At 34.9% G+C, this 17,693-nt stretch overlaps 1 protein-coding gene across 1 annotated transcript in view; it reads right to left on the reverse strand.

The window, feature by feature from the left end:
- Window positions 1-6,884: 6,884 nt before the first annotated feature.
- C3H18orf63 (chromosome 3 C18orf63 homolog) overlaps window positions 6,885-17,693 on the reverse strand; it is a 57,463-nt gene continuing 46,654 nt past the window's right edge. The window contains exons 11-14 of the mRNA XM_056823580.1: window positions 15,419-15,602; window positions 10,419-11,408; window positions 9,441-9,533; window positions 6,885-7,633 (exon numbers count right to left, since the gene is read on the reverse strand). Coding sequence (XP_056679558.1) covers window positions 9,477-9,533; window positions 10,419-11,408; window positions 15,419-15,602 — 1,231 coding nt within the window. The 3' untranslated portion in view covers window positions 6,885-7,633; window positions 9,441-9,476. The remainder of the gene's footprint in view (window positions 7,634-9,440; window positions 9,534-10,418; window positions 11,409-15,418; window positions 15,603-17,693) is intronic.

Genomic DNA, 17,693 nt, shown 5'->3' on the forward strand with positions numbered 1-17,693 from the left:
CGCCCGTGGTGTTTAGTTCTGCAGAGATGTCCAGCGCAGGCACCCCAAGTACAGCTCTGCTGACCCCCGTAATCAGCGCTGGATTCTCCAGTGAAACTGCCCTGAGACGTTTTTTCTTGGCAGTCCCCAGATCCCAAGGACCCTGGAGTGCCCCCCCCCCCCAGACAGAGACTTTCCCCACTCACTCGCTGTCCCGGTGAGCATTCAGGTCGCTCACTCTGGTTTGGTGGGGGAGGTGGGGTGGGGGAAGGGCAGCTCAGTTCACTTTTCTGTACAAGCTTTTCCTCCTTCTTGTTATAGTGTGGAAATGTTCAAGCCCCACGTACCTTTGCCTCTGTGGAGTACTAGGAGTACTGGGGTGTCCTTCTGTTCCTCCAAAGGTGATTTTTATGCTCCTTTGATGTAGTCTATTTCGTTCGGTGCCGGGGAGAGGAAGAGTGTGGCGTCTAGATTGCAGCCATGATTACCCAGAAGTTCCAATTCTGGTCTTTTCTTTACAAATACTGGGAAATCTTCTATTTTGTTGAATGCCCATACTTTCCTCCGGAACTATATAGTCAGTTTTGATGGATAGATATTTCTTGGTTGAAGACCCAGTTCTCTTGCCTTTCTGAATATCATGTTCCAGGCCTTGGTCCTTTATCATAGAAGCTGCCAGGTCTTGTGTGATCCTGATTGGTGCTCCTTGGTTTTTGAATTGTCTCTTTTTGGCTTCTTGTAGAATTTTCTCCTTAGCTTGAAAGCTCTGGAATTTGGCAATTACATTCCTGGGAGTTGTCTTTTGGGGATTTAGTGTAGAGGGTGGTCTATGAACTCTTTCAATGTCTATTTTCCCCCTTGTTAAAGAACATCAGGGTAGTTTTCTTGGATGGTTTCGTGTATTATGATGCTAAGATTTCTGTTTATTTCTGGCTTTTCATGTAGACCAATGATTCTCAAATTGTCTCTCCTTCCTCTGTTTTCCTGATCTGTCACCTTGTCAGTGAGACATTTTATGTTTTCTTTTATTTTGTCAGTCTTTTGACTTTGCTTTATTAATTCTTGCTGTTTTGCAAGATCATTGTCTCCCAGTTGCCTAATTCTGGTCTTTAAAGACTGGTTTTCCTTTTTAGTTTGGTCTATCCTGCTTTTTGAGGCTTCCAGCTGTTTCTCCAATTGGGAGTTCTTGTCCCTCAGATTATTGTATTCTCTTTGAATTATTTCCCATTTTTCCTGCCAGAAGGCCTCCATCTTTTTAATAACCTCCAATTTAAATTCTTCAAGAGCTTGTGGACAATTTCCCTTTCTTTTGGAAGGTTTTGGAACATTTATTTGTGTTTCCTCTTCTGCTATTTCCTCTGTAGTCTGTATTTTTCCTCTGTAAAAACCATCCAAAGTCAACCCCTTCTTCTTGCTTTTCTTGGTGTTGGGAAGTTGTTCCTGGGCACTGTTTGCCATCTCTATGGTTTTTCCTTCTCTTTCCAGTCAGAAATCTGAGTGAGGAGGGCTGGCTCTCTGTGTATGGATCTAATGATCAAGGCTTTTTGCCTCGGGCAAAAACTTTGCTTTTGACTTTGCTTCATTAAGTCTTGCTGTTTTGCAAGATCATTGTCTTCCAGTTGCCTAATTTTGAGCTTTAAAGACTGGTTTCCCCTTTCAGTTTGGTCTATCCTGCTTTTTGTGGCTTCCAGCTGTTTCTCCAATTGGGAGTTCTTGTCCTTTAGACTGTTGTTTTCTCTTTGAATTATTTCCCACTTTTCTTGCCAGAAGTCTTCCATCTTTTCTATAGCTCCAAATTAAATTCTTCCAGAGCTTGTGGACGATTTCCATTTTTTGTGAAAGTTTTGACTTTGTTTGAGTTTCCTCCTCTATTTCCTCTGTAGCCTGGGTTTTCTCTCCATAAAAATTTTCCAGGGTCAATGCCTTCTTCCTGTTTTTCTTGGAGGGTGTTTGTTGGTCCTGGGCACAATGAGCCATCACTGCGGTGGTTTTTCCTTCCCTTTTTGGTAAGAAATCTGAGTTAGATGGGCAGGGGTTTCAGGTGTAACTACTCTCAGGGGTAGGTCCCCAGCAGTCCTATTCAGCTCCCAAGGACCTAGAGGTGCCCCTCGCTCACTCGCTGATTCTGGCGCGTGCTGGCTCTGACATTGGCTCCGTAGGTGGGGTGGAAGAGGGTAGATTGGCTCACATTTGGGTGGGAGCTTTTTCACCCTCTTGTAGTGTGGATGCCCAAACCCCACATACCTTCAATGCTGCACCCTATTGTAGAGTTCCTCCATTCTTCTGATAATGGTTTTTATAGTCTTTTGAGGTAGTCTATTTTGTTGGGTGCTGAGGAGAGGAAGTGTCCCATGTCTAGACTGCTGCCATGCTTACCCAGAAGTCCTCTGTGTATATCCTTTCTTGATACCAGACAAACAAGTATTCCAAGGTGGACATGTGTAGGAAATGATTTAATGAGTTTAGGAGATGAAGAGATTCTATCAGAGGTAACACCAATGACCAAAAAGGGTAGCAGAGGTAGTAGTAGAAGGAATCAGGTACCTTGGGAGGAATGTGCCAAGAAAGTTACCTTGTGAGCATTGTAAGGTCTGAGGAGACTGGAAGATAACTGCTAAATGGCTTATTCTAACAGCAGCCACTCTCTGTGAGGCACCATAGCAACAGCTATGTGACCTATATGACCAGGTTTAAGCAACAGATTAACCTATCCAGGCAAGACACCACATCCTATGAGGTACAGGCCCTGGGGAGTCCCACATTCAGGGGAGGTGAAGATCCTCATGAGGAGCCAGCCCAGCTAAGCTGTGAAGTAGTCCCTCCATAAACAAAGGTATGCCCTACAATGAATTTCATGAAGATTCGATAAAGAGCGAAAAGGACTTCCCTGGACAGGAGTCAGATTGTATTAGATTATCTCTGAGATTCCTTGAATTTCTATATCCTATGAAAATAAATACAGCATCAATGTATAAGACAGATTGGAGAGGGGGGACACTGTAAATCAGAGGTTCTTAACCTTGGAGGAATGAACTTGTTTTTTAAAACATCTTTTGATTACTATTTCAATAATTGGTTTCCTTTGTCATTCTATATATTTTATTTTGGGCATTTAAAAATTATTCTGAGGAGTTCATACGCTTTATCAGACCACTAAAGGGATTAGTGACATGAAAAGGCCACTCCTTGCTTTCCATAAGAAGACCAATTAGGAGATAAAACTACATACAGATGAGAGGTAATAAGGGTTTGAGGTCAGATATTGGCAACTGGAGGGGGAAAGAGATAACCAACACAAGAAATAAATAGTGTAGAGACAAAAGCAATAGAACTTGGTTACTAATTGGATGAAGGTGAGAAAAGGACATTAAAGTTGTACTATTTCTAAGATCTTTCTCCTCTGATGCCTGTTTGAAAAAACTGTTGAGGAGAAAAAATCTAATTTCTGCAAAATGCATTCCTTTCCAAAGCTTCAGATTTATAAATTACCCACAGACAAAACTCCCAACCTGTTCTCATCTTGATCTTCCTGTTGTCATTGGTACCAACCATGGTCACCCATGTTAGAAAACTTAACTTTGACTTTTCTCTTTCCCGTACTTTTCATATCCAATCAGTTATCTATCTCTGAAATACTAATTTCTATCTTTGAAATGTTCATTTAACTCAGTAACCTATTTTCACATTAGTAAAGACTTTATTTACCATATATCCATATTTTTGCAATGGCTTCCTAATTGGACTTCTCTTCTTATCCATTCTTCATATAGTTTACAGACCCATCTTCTTCATGCACAAAGCTGATCACATCACTATTCTCTCAAAGCCCGAGTGGTTTTTTTTTTAAATTTTATTGCCTACTCATAATAAGAAATGTCATTTATTTTATGCTTTAAGTTTTACAACACAGCCCTAATCTTTTATTTCATTATATTCATAATAACTCAGTTTTGTAGATGAGGAGACTAATAGAGAGACTATTAACATGATCATAAAGATAGTAAGTTCTGGATTCTAGTTTCAAACCTCTTTGCATGTTCTGTACTCCAAACTGGTCTATTCATATAACCTAAGAGGTGGAAGGGATCTGAGACATCATTATCCTGCAAGACTCCTCCCACTACAATATCTTAGACAAGTTGTTATCTAGTCTTCATTTTATTTGTGTATAATTGGAAATCTCTTACCCTAAAAACGACATTTCCGAGGAGCCCACTGACTTCCTGTTGTTATGTGGTGATGTAGATAGAGAGAGATATTGGGTGGGATTCCTGGTCTCCCTCTCTTTACTCCCTGAGTTGCAACTGTGGTGGAGCATACTTTTTGAACAGGTAGATTAGCCATAGGCACATGGTTTTTTTATTTTGTTACTTCTAATGATCATTAATAAATCTCTCAAAATATAATATTTGATACATTGATTTTAATTTTATAATTGTTTATTTCATTGTTCTAATCCTTTGAAGTTTTTCTCTATCTAAATCATTGTCCAATGTATACAAATTCATTCAAGTCATTATTCAATAACACAAATTCAAAGACAGATCTCTTAGATGCTACATAAGAACCACCTTCTATGATAATATTGACCTGTTAATAATTACTCTTTAGGTCTGATTATTCAACCAATTCTGAATTTACCTAACTGTATTATCTAGCTAATATATTTCCATTTTATACCCAAGGACAGCATGAGAGACTTTTAGTTAGTCTTGAATAGAAATTGTCCTATATATTGGAAAAAAACCCAAAATGTTATTAAAAAAAATTCAGAACAATGAAATAAAGAAGGAATGTAATAGCTACATTGAACTTCTTTTTAATTTAAAAAGCTTAAGATTAAAAGCATTCACTTGTTTGTTAAATAAACATTTTCTGAATCTGCATTGTATGCATAGTTTGTTGGTAAGAAGCTCCATGGAAACAAGGAAGCTTTGAATACAGGTCCTTTTCTCAAGCCACTGGAAATATTGTTGTGACAAGTTAAAACAAAGTGCTGTTGAAGTTTAGAAAAAAAGGAGAAATCAAATGGAGTGGTTAAGGGAAAAACTTCATTTAAGAGAAGGAAGTTGTTAGGTCTTACAGGATATCTGACAGAGCAAAGGAAGGAGTCTGGTGGGGAAATTAATAACATGAGTGACATGGGCACTGTACCCCAGAAACCCAGGCAAACTATTGTCAGGGAACTCCCTTGTTGTTTTTCCTGACTCTGAGACTAAAACATCCAATGACCCCTCTAGGGTCCTGAGATGACTATCTTCCTTTGATCGTCCTCTAGATGGTCAGAAAGATGCACCTTCAGACCACACCTCCATCCTATCAGACATCTGTTTGTCCCCTAAAACTAAGGAATCTTTATGTCCCCAGTCAGACCCCAGTATGATCACCCCCACCTCATGCCTGAGTGACTAACTGTTGTGAAGAATGTATAAAATCCCCAGAACTGATGTCATCTGGGGAACAGCCTCTCCATCCATGCTGTCCCCATGGGGGAACAGCCTTTCCTTTCATGCTGTCCTCCCAGGGAACTGCTCCCCATCTTGCTGTTCTACCTTGCTATCCTCCTGGCCACTCTCAACATTACTTTCTAAATTAAATAAATCTCTTTTTGTTTTTAAGCAAAATTTTGGAGTCATTGCATGCTTGCAAAAGGCATCCTTCCCGAACCCCAAATGGTATCCTTCCGTGCCCATAACAATGAGCAATACTTTGCAAAGTGAAAGCAGGGGAAAATGCAGGGAAAGGTCTATTGGGCTTAGTCTAAACAGAATTAAGTATCTTTGAGCAATAGTTACAGTCTGAAATGTAGGGAAATGGCATCCCATGTATAGTCTTTTCAAACTATACTTCCTCTGCATAGATGCTACAATCTAGCAACACCAACCTTCTTTCTGTCCCTTACTTATAGCACCTACTCACTCCTGACTTCATCCCTTTTCACCCATCACTAGAATTCTCTCCCTTCCCATATCCACCACCTGGCTTCCCTGAAGAGAAAGCTTAAATCTTCACTTCCATAAGAGATGTTTCTCATTCTCTCCCACTACCATTGCCTTCCCTGAGAACACTGCCTATTTATATTGTATATATCTTGTAGGCATTCAGTTGTTTACATGTTGTGGCCCCCATTACAATGTAGACTCCTTGAGGGTGAGGACATTTTTTTTTTGCCTTTATTTGAATGTCTAGAGCTTACTACAGTGCCTGGAATATACTTAGCACTATGTAGTGACAAGAGACTGATAAGGGGTGGAAGAAATTAATAAAAATGCAAACATCTGAGTTCTGTCTAAGTAGGAGAATGATGATATCATCGACAGAAATAATGAAATCAACATTTCAAACCAATTTTAGATAATAAGATAATAAAATTTGAGTTAATGGTGGGACAATTAAGAAACACTTTGAGATCTATGACTAAAATTTGGGAGAAAATCAGGGATGAAGATAAAGATTTGGGAGTCATCTGCATAGATCTGATGTGAAGCCAAAAAGATGTATGAGTTCTCTGAGTAAAAGAGTGTATAGAGAGAGAAGAGTGGAGGACTGAAGACTGAACTTTGGGAAATGTCCAGAGCTAGGAGGCAAGAGGAAGAGTAATTGTTAAACAAGATAAAGCAGGAGTGGTAAAACAGATTATTGAAAGCTAAGGAAGGAAAAAGTTTCAAAGAGGTCATTGATAGTGTCAAGTGCTATAGAAGGTTGAGGAAAATAAGGATTAACAAAAGTTCATTGGATTTGGTGTTTAAGGAATCACAAATGACAATGGAGAATTTAGTTTCAGTAAATGAAATGGATGTAAATTAGAAGGAAGGAACAAAAGAAACAAAGCAAGCAACTGCAGACACCTTATAATTAGAAGCTTACCATAAAAGTAAAGAGATTAATAGAAATTCCTTGATAGGTTAAGAAAATATTTATTCATCAGTCCACTCATATTAGTAGATCAACAATTACTTTAAGAATATTTTGATAGAGCTCTTAAAATCTATTAGAGCAGTGGTATCCCTATGGTCATATTTAGAGTCTTCTTACATTGTGCCAGGCTAGAACCTGACATTTTAAAAAAGACAACATCTTATAGTAAGCTTATTGTTTATTTTTCAGAATAAGATAATACAGAGGACATTGCAACATGAATAGTTTAATATGCACTAATGATTCTATAAATGAGAAATAAACTAAATGCTAGTTTTGACAAAGTAATTCAAGTCATTTTTGTCAAAAGAGACAAAACTGGCCTGAAGAACAGTATTATAGTAAGAAAATAAACTGTTAATTGAGCTATCCATACTTCTGATTTATGTACTGTGGTAGATATAAAATAAAACAAATGCTAGTAAGTATAAAACACTCAAAGATTACATGGGTTACATCTGAAATATTGCATTACGATAAATAATAACATTAACTTAGACATGTTGCTATAAGTTTAAAAAAGCAATTAGTATAAGTTTTCATGGTACCCAAATAGCCTTAGGATATAAGAAACTATGGAATCATTTGTCCATGGCTTTATTATTTCCAAGTTTTGTTCAACTGATGAGCAAATCCATTTTTGGCTTCTAGGAAAGACTTTGGAGTATGCCTATGATAAAGCAAATGTAACAAATGCCTTCCTTGGTTCCATATTGCATTCCATAATGAAGATTATCTAAAATAAAAAATACATATACAGATTTATACATATTTAGCATTTTAATCAGGTTTTAAAATTGGAAACTACATAATTCCACAATGTGGTCATATTTGTTCCCTACTTCAAACAAAAACCTTTGTACCCTTCAGTGTACGTTGGCTTGGTCTATGACTATGCATGCTCCGTTGGAACTAGGATATTAAATAAGCAAGCAATCAAATTGTACAGATTTATGGAAAAAACAAAACAAAAACCCCTTTTTAGGAAAAGGAACTGAGAAAAATATAAACAAATGCTCTTTCCCTCATCTGATCTCATAATATTGTTTTAGCTTAATAATTTTTTATTCTAATTTATCTGTATATATGCCAAATTGATATTAGACTGTTAGATCTTTGCATACAAAGATCATGTCTTATTTTTTTTTCTCTCATAGGATCTAAGAGTACATTGTACATAGTAGAATTAATAAGTATTGGTTCTTTGAATACATGCATATAAGTGATAAACTGTCTACTTTTGCCCTTGATTCCATCCTTTCTTATATTTTCTGTAGAAAATCATTACGGCCATCTTCTATCACTTTCTAAACTTCAACCTCTCCCTACCTACTGATTCTCTCTCTATTACTTTCAAACGTATCTAAGTATTTCCAATCCTTAAAAAGTTTCACTAGATCGTACTATCCCCTCAACCTTTATCTCACCCCAGTTTCCTTCTCTGGAAAATAAAGGGTTTAAACTAAAAGATCTGAGGGATCCCTTCTAATTCTAAGATGTACCTTTAAGTATTCTTAAATATATTATTAATATAAATTAATTAAATAATTTAAATAAATTAAATTAATATAAATATATTAAATATGTAAATATATAATTCTAAGATGTACCTTAAAGTACCTTTAAGTATAAAGACAACTAAGTGCCATTTAAGGTTAAAGGAGGGAAGAATTATAATGGGGAAAATTACTGTGAAGGCTTCACTGAGGAGATCCCATCTAGTTTGGAAAGACAGGCAGGAAGCAACTAAACTATGTTTCTCAGTGGTTAGAGAGCCAGGTTTGGAGTGGGGAGGTCCTGGGTTCAAATATGTTCTCAGACACTTTATAGATGTGTGACTTTGGGCATGTCACCTCAATGCCATTACCTAGCCCTTATGGCTCTTACACCTTAGAAGCAGTATGTATTGATTCTTACACGGAAGTTAAGGGTTTAAAAAGGAAAAGAAAAGTAAGATTACCTAAAATAAAAAGAAATACAAATTACCTATTTCACAGGATTATTGTAAGGCTCAAATGACTTAATTCATATAATGGGCTTTACAAACTTTAAAGAATTATATAAATGTCATAATTATGGAGAGGTAGCTAGGAAGAAAAAAACAAAGGTATTAATATGCATATTGACCTTTTTGGTGTCAAGACTAAGATACTCAGATTAGAAGACTTCAAACATTTTTTTGTAACTAGGAAATACAGTTGGGCTCCCGTTATCTGAGGTTGTGATACCAATCATTTCAGTTCTCCTCAGTTAACTATAAAATGTAATCTGAGGTCTAGCAGAGCAGCTGCAACAGTTCTCTTCTGCTTTCAATTTAACTTTAAAAAAATTTTTTTTAGTGTTTTGTTTTATTTTGTTTGTTGGGAGAGGAGGCCAAAGAGCACCAAGTGGTGAGGCAGAAGATAGGAGAAAGAATACATATGTATGGGGTCATCAGGTATTCACTTATAATCTGAGGTTTCGGCCCTCCATAGTGGATCTTGTAACATATTCCCTGCAGATACAGGGCTCTACTGTATTTTGCATTTCTTTCATTAAATTACCTGGTGGGTATTTTGATGTTCTTCCAAGTCCATGTTCTAAATATTTAGAATCATCTGGGATTTCTTAGGTTTTGATTTACTTAATCCTTTTCCCTAAAAATAGTTAGAACAATAGCTTAATTCCTTTACAAATAAATAAAAAATATTTATAATTGTAGAGAAAGCAGCAAAGTAAATATATTGACATGACATACCTCAAGTACTGGCTTTATCCCTGTGTCCAATAGTGTACTTTTTTCAGAAATCATTTAGCCCTCATCAGTTTCTATATATGCAATGTGTTTTTTACTGTGTGTGTTTGGCAACTTGGGTATAGCAAACATTCTAAAGAGATTACAAACACATAGGACCCAAAAAAGTGTGTTATCACATAGTGACAAGAAGTTACAATAGATGGAGAGGCCCCATGGTATACTGGTTCTTAAAGATAGTGAAGGAAAAAAGTCTCTTATCATGATGTAGATGTTCTATGAAGGAAAATACAGATGAGCCATAAAGGGTAAGATGTGGGGATGTTGTGATTTTCATTTATGTAAATAAATGTGCATTCCAGTGAAATCAGAGAGCCATAAAAGCAGTATGAGTATGCCCAGACTCCTCTTGAGTCACAGAATAAATAAAAATTTGAGGTAGGGAACAATCACATAACTTCACTTTTTATTAACTTCCTCTGGATCTATGAGATGGAATGATCAAGTAACTAAGTTGGAGATGTGAAAGGATATACAAACCAACTTTCATTATTATCTCACAATTACCACATGTAAATGCTTGAATATTTCTGTTTATAAGGGTTTTTTTGGCTATAGAGTTTTACTACATTTGCTAGATGTCCTCATAACAGCACCACATACAACTAAAAGCTGAATAAATGTCGATGTGATATATATCTACTACTTTTTTTACAAAGCTTAGAGTCTCTTTTCAATTAGAATTACTAGAATTACTGAAAATTAATTATTGAAAGATATTTTTTACCTGGTTAACTGAAGTGTTGAATAGCCCAGGATAAATGTCTAGGGATTTCTGGACTTCTGGTGATTGTTGATGAAATTTCCTTTTTGACTTAGAGGCTGATCTGTTTGATACTAATCGGCAAATATTTAAACCTACTTCTTTAATTGGATTTACTGACTGTTGTGGTATTTGGGAATCTTCCATTTCTGTGTCTGACTCAAAAATGTAGAATTGTCTTTTTTTTGGTAGTGATTCATGGCCTTTTCCCAAAACTAGTAGAGGATCCTGACTTGCTAGATTTTCTTTCTTTTGGATTTTTGTGACATTTCTAATTAAGTCTGAGTTGTTACATGACAACTGAAATACTGAATCACTGGAAAACTGGAACTTGCATTCACCTAAACTCACATTTGATGATGTGCCCTTAGAAAGACAAAAATTTGACTTTGTATGTAGGTCTGGTAGAGATCTAAAACTACTTGGATTTTCATTTCCAATATGCACTGAAGCTCTATTATTTTTAGTCCTTTTTTTCTCAGATTTGCCCAAATTCAATTTATTAACTTGGGTCACACAAGATTTGCTGGCAAACAACTTTGATTCTGTACCAATATGCTGCTTTTTCTTCTGATTAACAGTCTTTGGGATATTTTTATTCATCTGCATCAGTCTACTTTTAAAAATGGGTATGATTTTAGAAGCATTTTTATTTTGGTAATCAGGAATTACATCTTGAGCTTGAATGTTGCTGCTTTTGTGCCCACATGCTTCAAAAGGTATCTGTGACTCTCTGTCATATGTGCCTTTATCCTTATAGTCTGGCTGCTGATTAATAAGATTTAAAAAAATACTTGGCTTTGGCTGGTTGGCTGAAAGCTCCATCTTGTGGTCAAATGCCAGAGTAGTCGATAATGGACTCTGAGCCAAGGTGGGTTTTATGGAAGGGACCTCAGTCTGAGAAGCCCTAAACATTTTTCTGGTAATCAGATTAGGAGTTTTATCTTTGTTTCCCTGAAAGCACAGATTATCAAGATTTTAAAAACAAAGCAAAATCAATATTTAATAGAGAGGAAACAAGGTTAAACAAGAGTCTAATATTCTATTTCAGAGCAATTGGAAAGAAGAAAATAATCCAACAGAAAACAGCAGTTGCTCTTTTAAAAATGAGTAGGTTATTATTTTCTTTCCACATATTATGTACATAATATTCTCTTAGAGATTATTTTACTGTACAAATACAATTTTGTAGGGATAATTAAGTCAAGAGGTAGTAGAAAGATGATTGGGCTAGGAATCAAGAGATCTAGATTTTAACTCCTGCTTTGACACTAACTGATTCTATGCCTTTGGGCAAGTCACCCTAATTCTCCTGGACTTGTTTTTTCATATGTAAAAGAAAGTTTCAGGTTCTATTAATCACTTATGAAAATTATTGTTACAAGCTAGATCTATTCATTTGTCTCTGAACATGACTTTCCACTTCTCTGGAGGCTAGTCCTTCTTTAAGTCCCAACTCCTTTATGAAATCTCCTCTAGTTAGCCAATCCCATGATGATCTCCATCGTTTAAAATCCTAAGAAGCTTACTGTTAATTTCATTCATTTGGCATTTATTACATGCTACTAGGAATTGTTATATATACATATATTTAGTTATATATCTCATACATCATATATATACAATTTACAATAAATAGGTCTTCAGTAAGACACTTTTTGAAAGGGTGTACCTTATTTTATTCAGCCTACATATACTTGAAAAGTTTGTGTAAATCAAACTAACTTAAAATTGTTGTAACTGATTTAATCTATTTGCAATCTCATTGTAAAATGAGTAATCACCTCCTAATTCATCTATTTGTTATCTTTATTTTTTATACAATTTCATAAAACAGTTTCCCCTTCTAGTTACTGTTTTTTTCTTTAAAGTGCTTTATACTATCTAAAATTTTCAGTTAGTATTTTATGTAATATCTAGAAAATAATGAATAAAATTCATAAAACATTTAAAGATGAAAAAACATGTCTTCATAATAGCCCTATAAGGTAATTAGTTTACATATGATTATAGCAATTTTATAGTTAAAGAAAACATAGGTCAAAGAAACTAAATGATTTGCCTAAGCTTATACAGTAGCAAGTAGCTTTACTCATATTTTTTAAATAAGCAAGGTGAGGACAATTACTACAACTTAATTTTTTCTCTTATTCCCAACTTTATTTTCTCATTTTGAATGTTTCTGGAGACTCGACATAAAACATTGTACGAATTTCTCTGTCCTCTACAAGGCACAAATGTCAAGGTTCTTGGCAAATCTAATCCATTCTTATGTTTTTGAATAATACAAAGACAAGGAATTTATCAAATGGATTGGGGGGATATATTTAGTCAGTTAAAGTAGTACTAAAATGAATTAAATTTTATCTATTTGTGGGTGCCCATTTTGATAATCTGGTAGCTAAGGCAATGACAGAAAAAAATTAGCTGTTTCAAAGGTACAGCAGATCTGTTTATTTATTTATCTCTAAACCCCTACCTTCTGTCTCAGAATTCATACTAATTATTAGTTCCAAAACGGAAGAGAGTCAAGAGCTAGGCATTTGGAGTAAAGTGACTTGCCCATAGTCACATAGTTACGAAATGCTGAGGCCACATTTGAACCCAGGACCTCCCATCTCCAGGCTTTCTATCCATTGAGCCACCTAGCTAATCCCAGCAGGTAGATTCAAAATGGAAAAGCTTTTTTGATAAATGGCAGAATGCAATTAAACAACCCCATTATGTCAGTATCATGTTTGTACTGATTTAATCAATTTAGTCATCCTAAAAATTTGTTTTGACCTTGTACTAATAATAATTGCCTTGTTAGATCCTGCTAAAATAGACAAGTGTTCTTAACTCATGACATTGTTAATACATATCTAAAACTTATGTGGTTTGGAGAGCCAATCTCAACAAAGAAAGATCTACACAATAATTTATATCACATTTTTCTGTGTAAACTATGTCTTTCTATACTTCACTAATATATGTGGCCTGCAATAAATTCTCAGTTATACTATTTTTACCCCAGTTGAAATACTCAAAACACATATACCATGAGAAGAATTTCCAATTGTGACTTCTGGTCTTTAAGTTATTCTTTACTTATTATTTCAATTTGTAGAACACACCCAACACTCCAAAAACCTCTAGGCCCATATACAAAATTTATACAAGTTTACAAAAAGGACCTATGAAAACAGCAGATGAGGTCCTAAATAATTCAACAAAGGGGGGCAATTAGCTCCAGGCCTCCTTTTAGACAAACCTTTCTCTATAACTTAACAGTAAACAAACCAAAGCTTTCTAAAATTGTGATGTGACAGAATATGTCTATAATGTTTCACTTTGGGCCTGGTATATAGTAAGTGCTTAATAAATACTTGTTGATTATTATGAAAATGCATTGTTCTTTTCTTTAAATTATGATTTAAAAATCCATAACCAAAAGTATGGAGTTCACCTCATTTTCTAAAACTGTACATTTATTTTAGGTGACCTTTAAAGTGACAACAAATCACATACAAGAATCTAAACCTTATTTGTGCTCTAAATGGATAATTAAAGAATATTGACACAAGGGTGACAGTTTTTATGAAAGTTTGGCTGAGATAAAACAATGGGGGAAGGAAGGAGAGACAGAGACAGAGACACAGAGGGACAGACAGACAGAGACAGAGAGAGAAGGAAGGAGAGGAAGGGAGACAGGAACACCAAGAACTTTGCTATTTGAGTTATGCTGTCTCATTAAATTATGGGTGGTAGTGTTTTGCGTTTCTTTCAACTGTAGGGTTTTAACCCTTTTTGACTTACAGGTTCATATTCCTCAACACTAGAAGCATAATGAAGTGTAATGAAAAAAATATTAGACTAGGAGTCAGAAGAATTTGTTTCTAGTCTCAGTTCTGACATTATCTAGGTGGGTAACTTCAAGCAAGTTAAGACTTAACTTTCATGGCCTCAGCCTTCCCCTTCATTGAATAGGAATAATACTACCCCTCCCTGCTTTATAGATTTCATGAAGATCAAATGAGATAATGAATCTCATCATAAAAATTTATGGAATTAGAAAAACCATCCCTGTCTCCTCTGCCTAAGGAAAATCACTTAATAGACCAGGTAAAAATCAAGTCATTAGTCCTCATAGATATTTACTATTCTTTCTTTTTCTCTTTCAGTTATTTTCAGAGAATTCTGTGTTATTAGAGAAATAGTATGCTGGTTATAGGCAGATGCTTGTATTATGCTTTATTGGAAAATACTTCTAATCGATGCATAATTTTATCCATATGAGTACTTTTGCCATTAATTTAGATTATAAGACATTCACACCTTTTCTTATTGAGCAATTCTTGTTTGTACCTTTCTACAACCTCTCCATTCAAAATCTAGTCAACACCAGAGGCCCTCATTTGTTTTTTTTATTTTTAAAAATTAATTAATGGACACAAAGATAGAGGTAGAACAGTAGCACAGTAAATAGATCACTAGTTCTATAGTTGGGGAGACATGAGTTCAAATTCTGCCTCAGACAGGATCATTGTTTAGTCCTAAACAAATCACTTAAATTGTCTGCCTCAGTTTCCTCATCTGTAAAATGGGGGGGGTAGTAACAGTATCTGCCTCCTGAGGCTGTTAAGAGGATAAAGTGAGATAATATTTGTAAAGAAATTTGCAAGCCTCTATGTGTTCTTACTAATAATAGCACAGTAGCTAATAGTAGTAACAGTAGCAGTCAATAGTCTAAGCAAACAAAACAGATTCACTATCAACAGATCACTAAACAGATATACAATAATATCAATTGTTAGATAACCATTATAGAGAGAGAACCAGAATCATAACAAGAATGCTGGATATATTCTAGGTAAATATTTCCAAACTAAAAATAAAGTATTTTTAATCCTGTATCATTTGACAACTCAGAGAGTACTGGTCATTGGTCCATTGGTTATTGAATAGGAAAACTCTCTTCTTACCTGTAATGAAGGTCTGATGAGTTCTTGAGTGTAGTAGCATGGCTTATTTGTCATCTTTATTGGAAAACCACATATATGAGGGAGTTTGGATTTCAGATCAAGAAGAAAGCTTTTCAATACATTTTCCACATCAACCCTTGGAAAAAACTGTACAGGTTGGCTTCTGATGCAACTAAGCGGGTACTTGAACAATGTTAAAGATTAAACATCAATTTTTTTCTATTTAATATAAATGAAGCTGTAAGTCTTTGATATCATCATCATTTTATTGTAAACTTCTAGTTCTTTCTCCTAATACCATAATTCTACCTTATACCTACCTTATATGTACATTATAAGCACACATATAACATATACATTATTTGTTCCATTAGAACATAAGCTCTTTGTAGAGTTAAAATAACTTGTGAATTGACTACAGCATTCTAAAGGAAAACAAATTTGAAAGATTTAAGAATTCTGATTAATGTAATGATCAATTATGACTCCAGAAGACTGATGATAAAATGTGCTTCCCACCTCTTGGTAGAGAGGTAATACATATAGGTATCAACTTAGGCATACTTTTTTTTAGACAGAACCAATATAACACAAATGTGTTTTGCTTGAACATGCTTATTTGTTAAAAGGAAGAACTTTTATTGGGACAACAAGGAGTCTGCAGGGGGGAATAGGGAATAATGGCAGTGATACAAAAAAAAAATAAAGAAAAGAATATATCATTAAAACATAAGGAAAGATACACAGAAAAGAAAGGATTTCAAAATGGGACCCAAACAAAAAGAGAAGTGTTGATACTACCATATTGTATTTGATGTATACTTGTATTTACATCTATAGCTCTTAGCACCATGCCTGGCACATAGTAAACATTTAATAAATAATTGTTTCCTTCCTCATTTCCTCCTTCCTACAAAATCTACCATGTTCATTACTAAATATGAGAGTAGTATTGGAGCAGAAGTTAAGACTATAAGCCCAGGACCAAACTTTTTGAGAAAAGAGGGAAATAATTAAGCAAAACTAATAACAGCAATGACCTAGGGTATGTTTAAGAAAGAATAGAACAAAGCCAAGATATCGATGGCAGTAACAAAAAATTGCTCCAAATTACTAATAATTAGAGAAATGCACATAAGACAACCCTAAGGTTCTATCTTATTACATCATATTAATAAGGTTGACAGAACAGGAAAATGTTAAATTTTGGAGGGGCTACATTAAAACAAGCACATTAATGCACTACTGATGAAGTTGTACACTGGTCCAATCATTATGGAAAATAATTTGGAACTATGTCCCAATTTTAACTAAATGTGCATATCCTTTCATCGAGTGATGCCACTACCTGGCCTATATCCCAAAGAAATCAAAGAAAGAGGAAAAGTACTCATATGTACAAAAGTATTCATAGTAATTCTTTTTTGTAGTAAAAAGAACTGGAAACCAAGGGAGGGTACACATTAATTGAGGAATGGCTGAACAAATTACACTTTGTGAATGTAATGAATGTAATGCTATAATGCCATGAAAAATGAAAGGAGAAACCAAGTTTCATTTTGCCGTGAAACCTGGAAAGATTTGTTGAAGTGAGCAGAACAGAGAACAATGTATACTATAACATCACATATATAAATATAATAAATAGTTTTAAAAGCCTTAAGAACTCTCATTAATATGATTACCAGATGTGATTCTAAAGGATCGATGATAAAGAATTATTATCTCCTTCCTGAGAGATGATGGACTGATATGCAGAATGATATACACTTTTGGATATGGGTAATATGGGAATTTGTTTTGCCTAACTATACATATATAAGCCCCCCTCCCACTGTGTGAGGAGGGAGGGAAAGAAGAAGGAGATAGCAAGAAAAGAAAAGAAAGGCTTCATAATTGAAAAAATACAATTTAATTGAAAAAAGAGGGATGGACTGAGCATATAATGAAGAAATATTGCTAAGAAATGGTATCAGAGGCAAGCCTGGAAGTGGTAATGAGGAGCAAACAGCATTTTCCAAATGAGAAAAATAGTAATAATATTACATTACCTACCTCTCTGCATTGCTGTGAGGTGAACTTTAAAGACTGAGAAAGTCTATATAAAATGCAGGCCAATTTCCTAATTAGTGCATGTATATGTATGTATGCACATGCATACATATTCATATACATAAAATATGCATATATACATATACCCAACTAGAGATAAAATGAATACATAGGCATGTATATCTATATGCATTAGTAGTAGTATTTTTAAACCCTTACCTTC

This window comes from Monodelphis domestica, chromosome 3, assembly GCF_027887165.1.
Source record: "Monodelphis domestica isolate mMonDom1 chromosome 3, mMonDom1.pri, whole genome shotgun sequence".
Classification (NCBI taxonomy): Eukaryota; Metazoa; Chordata; class Mammalia; order Didelphimorphia; family Didelphidae; genus Monodelphis; species Monodelphis domestica.